Source organism: Podarcis melisellensis (genome assembly GCF_964234715.1).
Source record: "Podarcis melisellensis genome assembly, chromosome: 3".
NCBI classification, from domain to species: Eukaryota; Metazoa; Chordata; class Lepidosauria; order Squamata; family Lacertidae; genus Podarcis; species Podarcis melisellensis.
The window spans coordinates 96841139-96856864 of record NC_138530.1 but is presented as its reverse complement, the minus strand read 5'-3'; the positions used below and the strand labels follow the sequence as shown (position 1 = coordinate 96856864).

Here is a 15726-nt window from a genome sequence, read left to right as displayed (position 1 = left end):
CAGCCCTGCTTTTGAATTATGGTACAAGAAGATAAAACCTATCCATTCTTAAGGAAATCAGCCCTGAGTGCTCACTGGAAGGACAGATCCTGAAGCTGAGGCTCCAATACTTTGGCCACCTCATGAGAAGAGAAGACTCCCTGGAAAAGACCCTGATGGTGGGAAAGATTGAAGGCACAAGGAGAAGGGGACGACAGAGGACGAGATGGCTGGACAGTGTTCTCGAAGCTACCAGCATGAGTTTGACCAAAGTGCGGGAGGCAGTGGAAGACAGGAGTGCCTGGCGTGCTCTGGTCCATGGGGTCATGAAGAGTTGGACCCGACTAAACAACAACATACACAGCCCTGGCTATAGATGAGAAATGTCTGAAGAGAAGAGTTAAAAGACCAGTAATTGTCTCAGTGACAACTAGGACTGCTCTCTTCTGCTTCATGGGCATTCCCTTATAGGTCTATAAGTGAGATTTCCTTTTGACATTTTCATTTAACATTTTCATGGTAATCATAATCATCATAATTTTACACCGCCCATCTGGCTGGGTTTCCCCAGCCACTGATAAACATTCTGTAGATCACAACCACATTTGCCACCTTTTAAAAAGTGATATATGTTTAGTGCCTACACCCTCCTGTCTCTTATAGCTGTGATGCCTTTCCTGCATATCCTCATGCTGGAACTTCTATATGCCTCCATCATGTTTTTCTTTCCCATCATATCAAACACATCCTCCTTGGTGGTTTGCTTTCAAGTTACTTCACCAGTTACTGATACTCCTCGGAGCTTCTCTTCCTAAATTGTTTAAAGGATGCTTTTAATACTCTTCTCCCATCTTCTTTCTTGTAAATAAGCTGTCTTTCATGACTGTGCCAGTTCGAAAGCATGCCAGTGCAAGTAGATAAATAGGTACCACTTCGGCGGGAAGGTAAATGGTGTTTCCGTGCACTCTAGCACTCGTCACAGTCCTCCGTGCGCCAGTAGCGGTTTAGTCATGCTGGCCATATGAGCTGGAAAACTGTCTGTGGACAAACGCCAGCTCCCTCGGCCTGAAAGCGAGATGAGTGCCACAACCCCTATAGTCCATAGTCGCCTTTGACTGGACTTAACCATCCATGGGACCTTTACCTTTACCTTCTTATCACCTCTTTGAGGTTCAGTTCCTCACGATGCAGAGCAGTACAAGAGAGCACATGGGTAGAATCCTTTTGTGGGGTGCCATACTTTTCCCTGAGTTGATTGCAACTTGGCTTAGAAGAGCTAGATAGACCATGAAAAGATAACTAAATCCTTGATCACAGCCTATTCCTTAAAATGTCTGGGCATGATGACAATACGTGACTCCCGAGTTGGCATTGCTTAGCTTCTCTCTTGCCCCACCTCCCTTTCTTGGAAAAGCATTTCATTATTGCTGCTTCAAAACTGAGCCAAAGAAAAGCTTCTGCTACTCAGAAGCAAGCGGCAAAATCCATAGCGTGTCACAAATGTGCTTTACTGCTTCTAGTAAAGGAAACTACTGAGTGCAAAACTCCTCCGGGTAATAAATAACTCGACATATAACATAAAGCACATACTGAAGGGCGTTGACATGAATAAATGTCTATTTGTAAATAGTTGGATGTCTGAGCTATTCCTGGTCTACTACTTGGTGTCAAGCCCTGCAATGTAATAATGCATGGGAGGCTGTCTTATCTTTTAAACAGCCAATTACAAAAAATGTTTGCCAAGATCTTTATCTTCCCACTTAGCAGAATTAATAAATACAAGCTGCAGACAAGAAAATAGGAAGTTGTCATAATAATTCCTTTGGCTGAGTGTTGCTATAAACAGTGGTTATTGGAGTATTTTGCACTGTGTGTACACATTGAGACATTAACATTTCCCCTCTCGCCTACTGCTTCTCATCTCCCAAGCACATTTGCAATATTTATTTATTAGTTTATCTTATTTATTAGATTTATATACCACCCGCCATCATAAGATTTCAGGGCTGTTCGTGAGATTAAAATGCAAATAAATAGTTAGAAACAGCAAAACAATACCCCCTCCCACAGACACATTTAAAAGGCTGTGGAATATTAAACAGCCAAAGGCCTGATTGAAGAGGAATGTTTTTTCGCCTGGCACTTAAAGATATATAAAGAAGGTGCCAGACAGACCTCCCTGGGGAGAGCATTCCACAAACAGGGAACCACTGCAGAAAAGGCCAGTTCTCGTGTTGCCACCCTCTGGACCTCATGTGGAGAAGGCACATCCTGTTGATGCTGCTGGACTGGCATGTTGTGTTCCTGGTTAAGGACTAGCATGGGCAGGGAGATTTAATGGTGCTACTAGATAATACTACATGTTTACTGAGTGTTGAGGGCAAACTTTCTTTGAAGCATCTGGATTCAGGTAGGTAGCCGTATTGGTCTGATGCAGTCAAAAAAAATTAAAAAATTGTCCAGTACCTACCCCCCCTTTAAAGCAGGAATACTGTAGTGGTCTTCGAAATTAGATACATATTTTGGGTACCTTTCCCATTTCAACCCTGCTGGATTTAAAATGCACCCAGAGCTGAATTTCATTGCATGCAAAACTCCATAGCTATTGATTTAAAATGTCATAGGAAATTCAGAGGCAAACAGCTGTAATTTATTTTTATAGGCTATGCTCAAGTGCTGCTAGGAATATATTTTTGTTTTAATAAAAATGCTAACTTTTATTCCTGTTTACAGCCGTACTAAAATTAACTGTCATACCAATTGACTTGAAAATACAAGAGCAAATAAAATAGGAAAAAGATCAGCTTAGCTGTATTGATCCTTGTAATGTTTTCATTGCCTTAGTTTCATAATGTAGCAAATTACTTTGAGTACACTTTGTGTTGGTTTTTTTTTTAAAAAAAAAAACCTGCGTGAAATACAAGTGGCCATCTGAATCTCCGATCCTGATACACATGGAACACTTTTCCGTGGTTGCTTTCAAACTTCCATTTAAAGGAAAAACCTTCAGGTGTTGCAGGTATATGGAAATGAATGTTTCATATTGACGGGACCCAAGGCAACACTTAGAGAGGAGGGACAAGAGCAACATTTACCTTCCATTAATTCTAGCTACAGTATTGAATTGGATAGAGATGGCTATTTTAATAAGCCCTGATGATGGGGACTTGGCAGGATGGAAAAGGTGGTTGCACAGGCAAGTAGAGTCATGGGTGGGTTACGCTTCTGAATGAACTGTTTGGAAGGATGCTGTTAGCCCACATGAAGCCCACCTTGGGACATGTTCCATCTCTCATCACACAAAACACCCCCACTTTGAAAAGGAATATGATGTCTTTGGTCTAGTGCAGTTCTTTCCCTACTACAAGTAGGAAGAAGAAGAATGATGAAGAGCCAAGTTATAAACCCAACACTTTATTATGTATGTTATTTACAGTATTTACATATTGCACATTTAGCTGGAATGTTCATACCTCTATTGTACAGGAAACAGATGGCATTTTAGTGGATGCAGAATCCAAGTTTTACTTAAAACATGTTTGTCTCTTCCACATGGCATGCAGTTTGTACTCAGTAAGAGTACACCATAACAGATTTATGAAACATTTGTAACCAAACACTTTGAATTCCATAAGCAAGAAAGGTAACCTTCTCCACAGGAAGGCTTCCTTGAAAGTGTCCCATGACGTCTCTAAATGAAACATGTTCTTACTTGGGAGGTTGATAATTCACTGAATTTTTTGGCAATGCAACACTTCTGATATAGGGTGGCCTTAAAGTATGAAACATTTTAAATTGTTATGGTAGAAAAACTACCAGAAAAAAATGTGTATCTGTAAACAGTGGTGACAGAATAGAAAACACATGTTTTAAAGATTTTATGGGAAGTAGTCTATCAACTTGCAAAAATAAATCTCTTGTTCACAATGGAATATGTTACAAAGATGGTAAGTTCAATTTCCCTGTTGGTTTCCAAGGCACTTCTCTTGGTTCTTGATAATAGCTTTTCCCCTTGATAGTAGTAACATCTGAAGCAAAGATAAGACAACACCGCCCACCACAAAATATTAGTTTCTAGGTTTTCAAGAGAGCAAAACATTTCACTTTTGTTTTTGCTGCACAATCTAAAACTTTGGGTCGGTTACCATTTGCTGTCAAGGGATGGGGATTTAGGTAAGTGAGCTAAAGCCTTCACAGTTCATGAGCAGCAGTTCTTGGGTACTCCCAAGGGCAACAATATATTTTTACTTCTTCTTAAATACACTGATTTGCCTACTTGTGGCAATCATTCCTATATGACAGGCACCCCCAAACTTGGCCCTCCAGATGTTTTGGGACTACAGTTCTCATCATCCCTGACCACTGGTCCTGTTAGCAAGAGATGATGGGAGTTGTAGTCCCAAAACATCTGGAGGGCCGAGTTTGGGGATGACTGCTATATGAAATAAGTTGGTGGTTCTAATGTTTGAGGACTGACTACAACATATATATATATATATATATATATATATATATATATATGGCTTTATCATAAAAAGTAAGAAAAGTCAAGTAAAGTATGAAGAATATTGAGCTTCACCCCGAAGTACAGTTTGTTTTGTTCTACAATGTTTAATTCACAAGGGCTGAAAAGGATCTCAATCTTAGTGTTGATTCCAAGGGAAATGAATTGGTTTTGATTCCTGATATTGCTTACTGTTGTTAAGTTGGTATTTCAGTGAAATAGAAATGTGCAGTTTTGGATACAGATTCAGCTGAATGCACATAACGTGTTTGTTCATGCATCAACTACATTATAACTGTATCATAGATACATTAATCACTCCTACATGTATATTTTTAAGCTGCATTCAAATATGGCATAATCAACCTGTAACTTTAAAGAGAGACCCAGTGTCAATACATAGATGCTGACTCAGCCCCTGAAAATAAGCTGTGCCTGGATGTGCTTTGTTTCACTATCTGCTAACTGCATACAGCTATGAATTCACCCTTGATGTCTGAGAGCCTTTATGCTGCTTTCCGGTAGGGGGTATCCTTTTATTTATGGCTGGTATTTTGCCGAGTGAAGGGCGTTGTGCCATTCTCTCTGAAAGGGGAATACCTTCTCCAAAGAGCTGTTGCGCAATGCTCATTAATTGTATCAAATCCACAATGGTGATGTTGCTATGCATATACAGGCAGTGTGCAATTGGTCCTTTCAAAAAGCTTACCTTATCCTTCCGTGCACATTGGACTTACTGCCAACCGAGTAAGAAGCCTGGCACATCTTTTATAGTCTAGTGAAAAGATCATAAATAGAAGTTAACAAACAACCCGGCATAACTTGAGGGTTTTTTTTTTTAAAAAAAGTTTATTATCGTAAGGTTATACAAGGAACTGCAAGCCTGTTGCAATTCATTTTGAAACCATTTATTTTTAAGTTATAAGTTTGAATTCTTTGCTTAGAAATCTGGCTGTATAAATGAGATTTTTTTTTAGTTTTTAAAGGGATTTTATATGCTTTTGCATGTATAATGCTATGCAGACTGGCCTGGAAGAAAGCACCTCTCAAGAAGAAACGGATGTGCACATGTAAACAGTTCGCTCCCATGGCTATGAACATGCACAGGAGAAATAGCTGCAATGCATGCCTGGACAGCTTAGGTATGCAGGATAGCAAATAAAATTGTGGTGTTCGTTCCATAAAATGAAAATTCTCATTTTCTACTAACAATGTACTAGCAAAGACTGATAATAATCTGAAGCTGAAAACTAGAGGGGGATAAAAACTAGAGCACTGTTCATCTTCAGTTTGAATTTCTTGCCCTTTATTTGAGCCACAGATTACATTTTAGTTGTGTGTACAAAAATGTAATAATGTGAATATTGCCAACTTGTATCTGCTACTGTATATACATCAGTCAAGATTGGTCCCAGCTCATATGACATGTACACTTGGTGGAAAGCTTGAATATGGGACAATGAAATGGCCACAGTAAGATAATCATATCTCTAGGTTAATAAATCAAGACATGAGCAAGGATTTGATCTATGCATACGGGCCCTTTGCCCCCCCATTTCTGATGTAAGCAAGCAAATCAGAAAGTCTTCAGTTAACTGTAGTTTCTCATTTCATCTGAGCTAGGATATTATCTCAGCTTCAAACCATGGCTTAATATCATGACTTGTTCCAAAGTATGAAATGGAAAACTGGTTAATTAGAGCCTTGCATACAGAGACTGCATGTGCAGAGAAAAGGCTTGTTCATATTACTGTCTGAAGCTGAGCAATTTGTGAAACTTTGTAAAATCTAATGACTTTGTAAAATCTAATGACAAGGATCAAACTTTGTAAAATCTAATGACAAGGATCAAACTTTTAGGCTGCTTATCAAACTACTAAGCTCATGAAAGCTCATGAAAGATGTATACCTGCAAAATTCATTCAGGTAATCAATTTTATGTGAACTACAGCCTGAAAAGAAACCATTTTGTGAGCCTTCACATTTGACTTAAATTGTTCTGCAACCTACTTTGAAGGCCAAAACATTAATGTGTGTGTAAAAGCCCTGCTGTTACGGTTTTTGGATACTACAAAAACACAGTTAATCTAGTAAGGGAATTAATTCTTCTGTGATTGGCAGTAGAATTAGTAATTTTCTCTAATACAGCAAATGACGTGTCTGACTTGCGCATGCAAGTAGTTTTTTTATGCACAGTTGCCAAGAATAAACAATCAAAATGTGAGTCAAGGTATTTAAATGGCTGTCAAGTCAGGCTAAGGCTACTGGGGGAACAGACATTAAAGATGCACCATTAAGTACTCCTCCCTATATCACACTCATATAATCTATCAGCAATCTGTTGAGAGGACTATCTGTTGAGAAACTAGTCAGCAGCCCAAGCAGTGATGTGCAACGGTAAAACCAGCTGGATAGGAACTGTTCAATTAGTGTTGCCTCATTACTATTCCCCCCCCCCAAATGGTGTGCATAGGTTAGGGGGGGAAACTCAAATGCAATAGTTAAGAGTCATAGTTATCATTCTTAGGCTCTTGGATTATGGGTGTACAGTAAGCCTGCAATTTACAGGCATTCAACTTGTGCACATTCAGCTTCACGTGCATGATGGGAAAAAAGGGGCCAGAGTTCTTGGTGAGATGACTTTGGCAATCCCACCCACCATTGAACCCAGTGTGTTTTGACTGTACGTGATTTTGGCTTTAGGCAACCCCCGGAATGTAAGGAAATGCATCATTTTAATAAGTGTGACATTGGTGTCAGCTGTGACTTCTGCCAGTTAAACAACTTCTTAACTGCTTGCGCATATCTCTCTCTCTCTCTCTCTCTCTCTCTCTCTATATATATATATATCCCAGTGTTGCAAACCCAGATTTTATTCTTTAATGTCTGTTATCTGATGTACTATTAAGTTCCAAGTTACTATATTGCAAACCAAAGGCAAAGGAGTTGACAGATAATTGGCATACAAATTTGAACTGCCTGTGGAAAGTACATTTTAAGTTGATAGTTAAAGCCATGAGACCTCTTGGAGGAGTCACAGCAATAGCACTTAAAATATTGTCCCATGGGTTGCAACTCTGTGGGTGTCTGTCTGCCAGCAGAATGACTGCTCTTGACAGAATGGGTTCTCCCACCTGCAAACTCCCAACGTCTGCTCTGGGTGGTTGGAAGACCCTATGAAGCAGATCTGGAGGGAGAAGTCTGCTCACATGATGCTGGATGTTGCCCTATGCTTAGGAAATTTAAGATGAAACTCATAGTTCACACTTATAGGTACTGCTGGTTGTCTTCAACAAACCCATTGAAATTAATAACCATGACTAGCTTATGTCCATTACTTCAGTGCATATACTTACTCTTGAGTAAAAGCGAGTTGAGTACATCCCTGAATATTTACATTTGAGTCTCAATATACAGCACTCTCTTTAATTACTGTAATTCCACAAACTCCTTAAATAAACCAAATAATTGCACTGGAAGACAGCTCTTTATTGAATGCAACTAAATTAAATGTCTGGCAATGGATTCTTGGGTAATAGCACTTACATGCAGGAATGGTGCAGTCTCTTGTATGATGGTAAAGTCTATGAAAGTGTTTAGTGCATTTTGGACCAAAATAAAGATGACCTGGGGGAGAAAAGAATTAGCGGATCAGTTGAATTAGTACCATATGAGGATAATTACAGACAAAAGTACCATGATAGAATGTTAAATTCTGCTTACCTGTTAAATGGTTTAAAAACTTGTCTTTCATTCTCAGATCTCTAGGAACTATTTCTGTTAAAAGAAATGAAGGACATTGTAACAGAATCGTCATTCATGTTCATTTAGCTTCCAGCTAATTTTAAGATGTTAAACTGGTTGAAAAAGGCAATGGTGTTTTCATGGATCTTAAAAACCAATTGTAGGCTCCTTATTTGCCTTTTGTAAAATTCTCATGTTGTAAAATTCTCATGTTCTAAAAAAAAAAAAACAACCCACGTAGATACACCTAAGCAAGTGTTTATAGCATTGAACACCCACTGAAATCAGTAACATTTTGAGTAAAGACAGCTGGGATTGAATTTAATTTTGTTCACAATTCTGGGAAGCAAGTGCCATTGAAATCAAGTGGGATGGCTTTTGAGCAAAAGCAGTCAGCTTCTGTCCTACTCCAAATGTAAATGTTTCTTGCTTCTAGGCAGCTCTTGTATGTACAAGTTTTAAGAGATTTAGTGGTACATTGGATTCCACTCTGGCTGCCCATCTCTTTCTTCACAAGAAAGAATGCCATGGCTCTTCTAGCTGCTCCTGGCTTAGCTCTTCTGATGTAATTGGGGGAGGAAACAGGACACCTTAACTGAACAATATGAATGTGCCCTACATTTTGGAATTCCAAGTCCATGAACATCTTTTGTTAGTTTGCATAACACCTAATATTATTATTATCATTATCATCTTCCACCTATCTGACTGGGTTGCCCCAGCCAATCTGGGCAGCAGAATATAAAAACACAACAAAACACCAAATATTTAAAACTTCCCTATACAGGGCTGCCTTCAGATGTGTTCTAAAAAATCATATAGTTGTTTATATGTTTGACATCTGACAGGAGGGAGTTCCACAGGGTGAGTGCCACTACTGAGAAGGCCTTCTGCCTGGTTCCCTGTAACTTCACTTCTTGCAGTGAGGGAACTGTCAGAAGGTCCTCAGAGCTAGACAGTGGGAGTGGAGATGCTCCCTCAGGTGTACAGGGCTGAGACCATGCAGGGCTTTAAAGGTCTGCACCAACACTTGGAATTGTGCTCGGAAACATACTGGGAGCCAATTAAGATCCTTTAGGACCAGTGTGATATGATCCTGGCAGCCACTCCCAGTCATCAGTCTAGCTGCCGCATTCTGGACTAGTTGTAGTTTCCGAGTCACCTTCCTAGACATTCAGACTGCACCATGTTTGTGCATCTGAGTTGAGCTGTTGAAACACAGGTGCCACTGCTTAGGTATATGATGATTAATGGGAGTGTCAGTAAAACATGCAAATCTGCTGACATATCAGAGACCAGCTGTTGCTCCATGTTCATGTTAACAAAGAATTTTGCATTATATGGTTTTACACATACAGTAGATGTTTGGGTTGCGAACGTGATCTGTGTGGGAGGTGTGTTCGCAGCCCACAGCGCCACGTCTACACAGGTCGCGATTTGCGTCTTCTACGCATGTGCGAGCACCGAAGCCTGGAAGTAACCCATTCCAGTACTTCCGGGTTCAGCGCACTGCGCAACCCGAAGACACACAACCTGAAGCATCTGTAACCCAAGGTATGACAGCACACGTACCTATACAGAACTATAGACACCCATAATGAAGAACCTGGAGTTTGGCATAGCTGTAGTGTCCTATTTAGTTCCTAAGCTCAATTCTTCTCAAATAATTGCATTTTGTTATCCAGGACAGACAAATGTTCATCAAGCACCATTTGAGAAACTGATTGAATAGGAGCGTGTTTTCAGGAAATGTAACCACAGTATTGTAAGGGAGGACAACATAATCTACTTGCTTCTTACTCATGTGGTTTGCTTTCCCACATCCTGTATTAAATGGAGGGGAATGCAACTAGTTCGTTGAAATCCTCTTTAGCTCCTTGTGGCTGTCTCCTTGATTTACTGTCACATTTTATTGCTTTTTGTTACTTACATTAAGACATCCGTGTTGATTGCACATGAAATGCTACACTTGTCCTTTTTTACCATAAATGAATGCCTAAGTGGCCTTTGAATTCCCCTGGGACCTCTTTATTGCATTTAAAGTCAGAACTACTTCCAACCAGATCTGATTCACTGGTAAGTTTTAGACATTCTCGAAATTCACCATTTATTTACAGTACTTCTAAGCATAGTCAAGCTCAGTTGAATTGACCTTATAATATTTGACCTAATTGTGTCATGTGCAACATTAAATGCTTAGATGTTTCTTTCAAAAGTCCCTCAGGGGACAGTCAGGCATTAGATGATTGACAGGTAGAGTTCTGGCTAGTAGTTCCTTGCAATGATAGCAAGACTGCTGGGGAAAAGCCTTTTAGAAGTTGGCAAGTTGCTCAGTTTTATTTTGATTAGAACAGGTTCTACTTCAGCTGTTGTGCTCCAATTTAGTGCTGCACAGTGGTTCTACATCAAGCTCAAGCCGTTAGTTAAGCAGGTTTTCAGTGTGAAATCTGTTTCTAACACATTCCTCATGAAAGTTGTCCAAAACATGAATAGCACCATGTTAGGGAAGGCTGATGCAGATTGTGATGGATTCTATGATTTCAAACTGCAGCTGGAATAATATTTTTGAGTGCTCCTCTCTTTATATATATATATTTAAAACCATTCATCCGCCTGCATGCCAAAAGAAAAATAAAATCTTGTATAGGGAGAAATTTAGATGACTGTTCTTGATGTGCTAGTTTACTGTGTGAAGGGGTGTTTTCCATGTAGCAGAGAGACCAACGCTCTGACCTATATCCAGCACAATAAACAAGAAATTCTATAATTTTACAGGCTTCTTCTACATAATAGGCCGGATTCAACTAACAGATTCAATTAACGAGTCAACATCCAGCACACTTGGGCAGATACTGGGGGTTATACACTCTGGAAGAGACCAGTGCTGCTGATGTTTACCTTGCCTGGACCTCCTGCTATACATGTCACCGATTAGCGCCAATGCCACTTAAGTGATCGTATTGGTGATGGTGGGTTTCCTAAGAGAGGTGGGCATTTGTTTGATTCTGATCAGTACTGGACAGCTGCCATTTTATATTTGTCATAATGCAACAGTGCAGAATTTGCCAGGTACTCTGGAGAGTTGCGGTGTAGGGAATTTTAAATGGTGACCACCAGGCACAAAATCAAACTAGCAGCCACTTTTGCTCCCCAAGTAAGAGTGTTGGTGCTGTTGGGTAAGCCCACAGGGGTGGGCCAATTGGCAGCACCGCTGCCATTCACCGGTGCCAGAAGGACCCAATCGGAGCACAAGACAGGGAATCTGCATCAGCACCATGGCTGTCCATCAACAGCACCAATGGGTCACCCAAGCCTGGTACCTGACCTAGATTTCAGGGTCTTGCAAAGTTCCTTGCTTTTCCTGTGACTAGCTGAATTGTGTATATTGCGCACATATTGTGCAAAATTGTGGAAATTTATAAAGCAATTCGGCATTTTAAGACAGAGAATGCACAGTATTGTATGCAACCCAAAGCTGCAATCCCAAGCAACCTTATTACTTTGAGAATTTACTTTGAAATGAGCTTGTTTAGATCTGGATGCAAATCTTATTAAACATTAGCTGATATTAGCATATTATAGTGGCTGACAGGAGCGGGAGGGAGGATCTGCATCTTATTAGAATAACTACAGATAGATTGAATCTACACAGGCATGTGGAACCCTTGCAAGTGAAATTTCACTTTCTGAAAATTTTAGTGCCCACTGCTCAATAGCAATGGTGTACTTGAGTACTGTGTTTAGTGAGAACTATCTGTAGGAACTCTCACTTTGTCAACAACAATTACTCTTTCAAGGAAAACCTCCCACGTTCTAGATGCATCAGAACTTTGGGTGTTTTTCAGTACATAACTTTTTTCAGCCTTTTGGAATCTCCCCTTTTCTTTTCCTGTTGTGCTTTATAGCCATTTACTTGCAAAGGGGGAGCAATTCAGTGCCACCCATGGGGTGTGGTCTAAATCTTCCCCATTCCTCTAAGGTGCCTCCTAAGCAATATAATATGTGATTAAGTACTACTCAAACAGGATCCAGCAGATCAACTATATTTGCTCTAATTGGCAAGTATTTATGATAAGCCTAAATTCCCATTTTCAAGGAACTTGCAAGTGTAGTCTGCAAATCTTTTATTATTATACATAAGATTTGACAGTGCAATCCTGTGAATTCAATGACGCTTACCCCCAGGAAAGTACACGCAGAATTGTAGTCTAATTGTCTAAAGCCAAATTTCTGAAATAATAATAATATTTATAATAATATTTATTACGGCCATAGGCCCATACAGGTAAAAACAATAATTTACAGCAGAATTAAACCCCAACAAAGAAATGCTGTTTCAGAGTAACTAATGGCCAGTTAAGCCAAATAGTATGATTTTAAAGAATTAAAGTTCCAGTGATATAAGCACGACTAAAATTGGCTAATTTTTTAGTCTGCAACTAGTTCTGATTTCTGGTCCAAGAAACAGACAGTTCTTAAACTGAAAATTTGCCATTGGTAAGACTTCTTTCCAGAAACATGTTTATGGTGTCAAAAACACAGGCATAGAAATATAATTATAGCACATATAATTAGAGACAAACCCAGCTAGTACAAGCACTATCAAACCCCATTGATTTATGAAGAGTAGCAGGAAAGAGAGAGAACTGCTTACATTTCAGCAATGAGTATGCTGCCACATTTTCTGCATACCTTATGTATATACACAGCCTTGTTTGGAGAATTGGGGCGGGATAGCTGCTGCTCTGGTTTGGAGCTGAAATCAGTTTTGGACAGCACTGATGGGCTGGCCCTTGTATCAGTCATGAAGCACCTCCCTCTTAAGGGCTGGGCTATGTGCAATGCTGATTGGTTCGCCCTTGTGCCAGTCACAAAGCTATCTCCCCTATCTGAGCAGATCTCAAAGTTAAACAATGTACAACCACAGCAAATAAACAAGTTGGATACCTAGAGGGGACTAAAAAAAAAAGTTGGCTGTCTCAAAGCCAGGGAAGGGTGCTTGCAAGCTGGAGGTTGTTTTCTGGTTGATAAAGCATGAGGAGTGGAGTACAGCTTGCACTGCAGCCGAAAAACCTGCCATGCTACTCTTTCAAGATATGACTACAAGTAGCCTTAATAAGAAGTTTACAGAAAGTGACAAAACATCATTCCAGTTGCAAAGTGTTCCTTTCCCCGAAGCTTGCAAACAATAACATAGCTCAAACATTGTTGCCCTGAAGACTGCTCTAAACAGCTGATAGCAGACCTGCTTCAAAGTTCTTCCTCAGATAACTTCAAAAAAAAAGCATTCCACATGAGAAACTGAAAAATATTCATTCAACCAATGCAATTTAGTTGCTAAGGGAGGTTTTCAGGTGTCAACCAAAAACTCGCCTGCAGCCAAATGTTTAGAACATTCTCCAATACAATACTTTGCACTTGTAATTATATTTTTCCTGCTTTGTTGTAAATTTCTCCTCATCAGTATATTGTTACAGTCCTGTGCTTTTCAGGCCCCTTATACAGAACTGTATAACTACTTCACTCATCTATTAAAATCAATGCAATTTAAATTTCCTTAACCTTCAAGATAAAATCTAGAAAAAAAGAAACATTAAAGAAGCAGAAAACCTGTGGGAGATATCCGAGTGACTAGCAGTAATCAAATGCAGATTTGCACACGAAGTTGCCTTATACTGATGCAAACCAGTCTATTGGGACGGGAACCCTCGAACTATGGAAAACTTTTAAAAAGAAACTTCTGAGAGTTTCAGATGTGCAATTGACTAGACTAGAGTAACAGACAAGGAACTGTTAGCGAGCCTCGGAGCACACACATAGCAAAGTGATCTCCTTGAGATGATGCTTCTCGGATTTCAACCTATTAATTTGCTCTTCAGCGCCATCGATCGCTGAAGGAGGGCATAGCATGGTTAGTCCGCGTTCAACGCGAGGGGAGCTTTTGCTAGTCTGTCGTTTGCCTTCAGAGCGGTTATTGAGGAATCCGCTGCACAACTAAGGACTGGAGCAATTTGCAAGCCCCCCCCCCCCGAGATTTCTCAGATGCAGACTAGCAGCTTGATGACCGAGCCCTCCGTTTTGTAAAGTTTAACGCAAAAAGAAAAATGAACGTAACAGGTTGCAGCGTCTTCTCTAACACAATGTAGTATTATTTGACTTACCAACTCTCTGTTCTTCTGAGTAAGATCCATAATCAGGTACTACTTCCCTTCTCCGGTCCAAAAGATAGTCTTGTTTGTACTGAACCCCGTTCTCCTCGTCCTCCTCCAAGTGGTATTTTTTCAGTTCCTGAATGATCTCCATGATCAGGTTTAAGAGGTTCTGCCTTTCCTTCAGCCCTGCGCTAGATTCGGGTCTCTCTTCGCAATGTCCCGCTGAAAGCATCGCCAGCACCAGCCCCACCAACGCAGGGGATCTCAGGAATCTGCCCATGGCGCTTCCGAGGTCAAACGAGGGATAGATGGAGCCACCTTCCGAGTCCACTCCCTGAAACCAGCTGTGGAGGGGAGATAAGTGTCACTGCCAGGTGTCACATCAACGCGAACAGTGAGTGGCAAGTTAAAGCAATTATTCTCCCTTCAAGTTGAGAGTGCCCAGATTTTCTAACCTCTGCCTTCTCTCCCTCTCTCTCTCTTTTTACTTAAAAGAGGGGGAGGACCCAGATCTTCAGCTGGCAGCTCTCTCTGCTCTTTAGCCAAGTAGGATCTAGTAGCAAGAAGAAGGCAATTGAATTCCCCAGCGGCATTCGCGTCTCACTCGCTTGATACTGAACTCACTGCCCTTGCTCTTGGTGCCGCGGAGTTAAAGAGCGCTTGCTTAGGACAGGAAGATGGATATCGAATACTTTTAACACATGGTGTTTGGGCTTTGTTTGGGTTGGGACCTGGACATCAATCAATCAATCAATCAATCAATCAATAAACTTTTCGCTTCGAAAACAAGGAAGAAGCATGGCCCTATCCCTCACTGAGTCCACAAGCAGCAGAGGGCTAGGAGAGATTTATTTGCAGAGGAGCTGCTTTCTGGAGTGTTCAGATCAGCTTGGCAGAAGACACCCATCTGAGCGCACGGCTTCCAAAGCAGGACCTGAGCGCCAGCGATGAAACTCCTCCTTGCTTGTTTGGCACGCGAGGGAGCCTTGCACGAAGGGAAGGGCTTACTCGTCCCTCTCGCTTAACTGAGAAGCCCCAAGAGTGGGAATCAATGCTTCTCAGCCAGAGGCAGTGCCACCGAGTGGTGACACTTTACTCCGGAGCCCTTACACCAGGGATGAGGACCCTCGAGATGCTGTCGGATTCCAACTCCCATCAGTCACAGACAGCATGTCCAATGGTCAGGGCGTAATGGAAGATGAAGTCCAGCAACTGGGGCCGCACGGGTTCCTCCCGCCCGCCTCGCAACAAAGGCGAGACCCGCCTCTCCCAACTCAACAGCCTGCCCCACAGCCTTGCTTGTCCCCTCTATGCTTCCTATTGGAGATCGGCATGGCTTTATATGAA

At 40.9% G+C, this 15726-nt stretch overlaps 1 protein-coding gene across 1 annotated transcript in view; it reads right to left on the bottom strand.

Moving 5' to 3' along the window:
* Positions 1–15099, bottom strand: part of ALKAL2 (ALK and LTK ligand 2) — a 156503-nt gene extending 141404 nt beyond the window's left edge. Inside the window, exons 1-5 of the mRNA XM_081906659.1 lie at positions 14389–15099; positions 8207–8260; positions 8030–8110; positions 5193–5258; positions 39–4007 (exon numbers count right to left, since the gene is read on the bottom strand). Of these exons, the coding sequence (XP_081762785.1) occupies positions 5194–5258; positions 8030–8110; positions 8207–8260; positions 14389–14659 (471 nt within the window). The 5' untranslated portion in view covers positions 14660–15099 and the 3' untranslated portion in view covers positions 39–4007; position 5193. The remainder of the gene's footprint in view (positions 1–38; positions 4008–5192; positions 5259–8029; positions 8111–8206; positions 8261–14388) is intronic.
* Between the last annotated feature and the right edge of the window lie 627 nt (positions 15100–15726).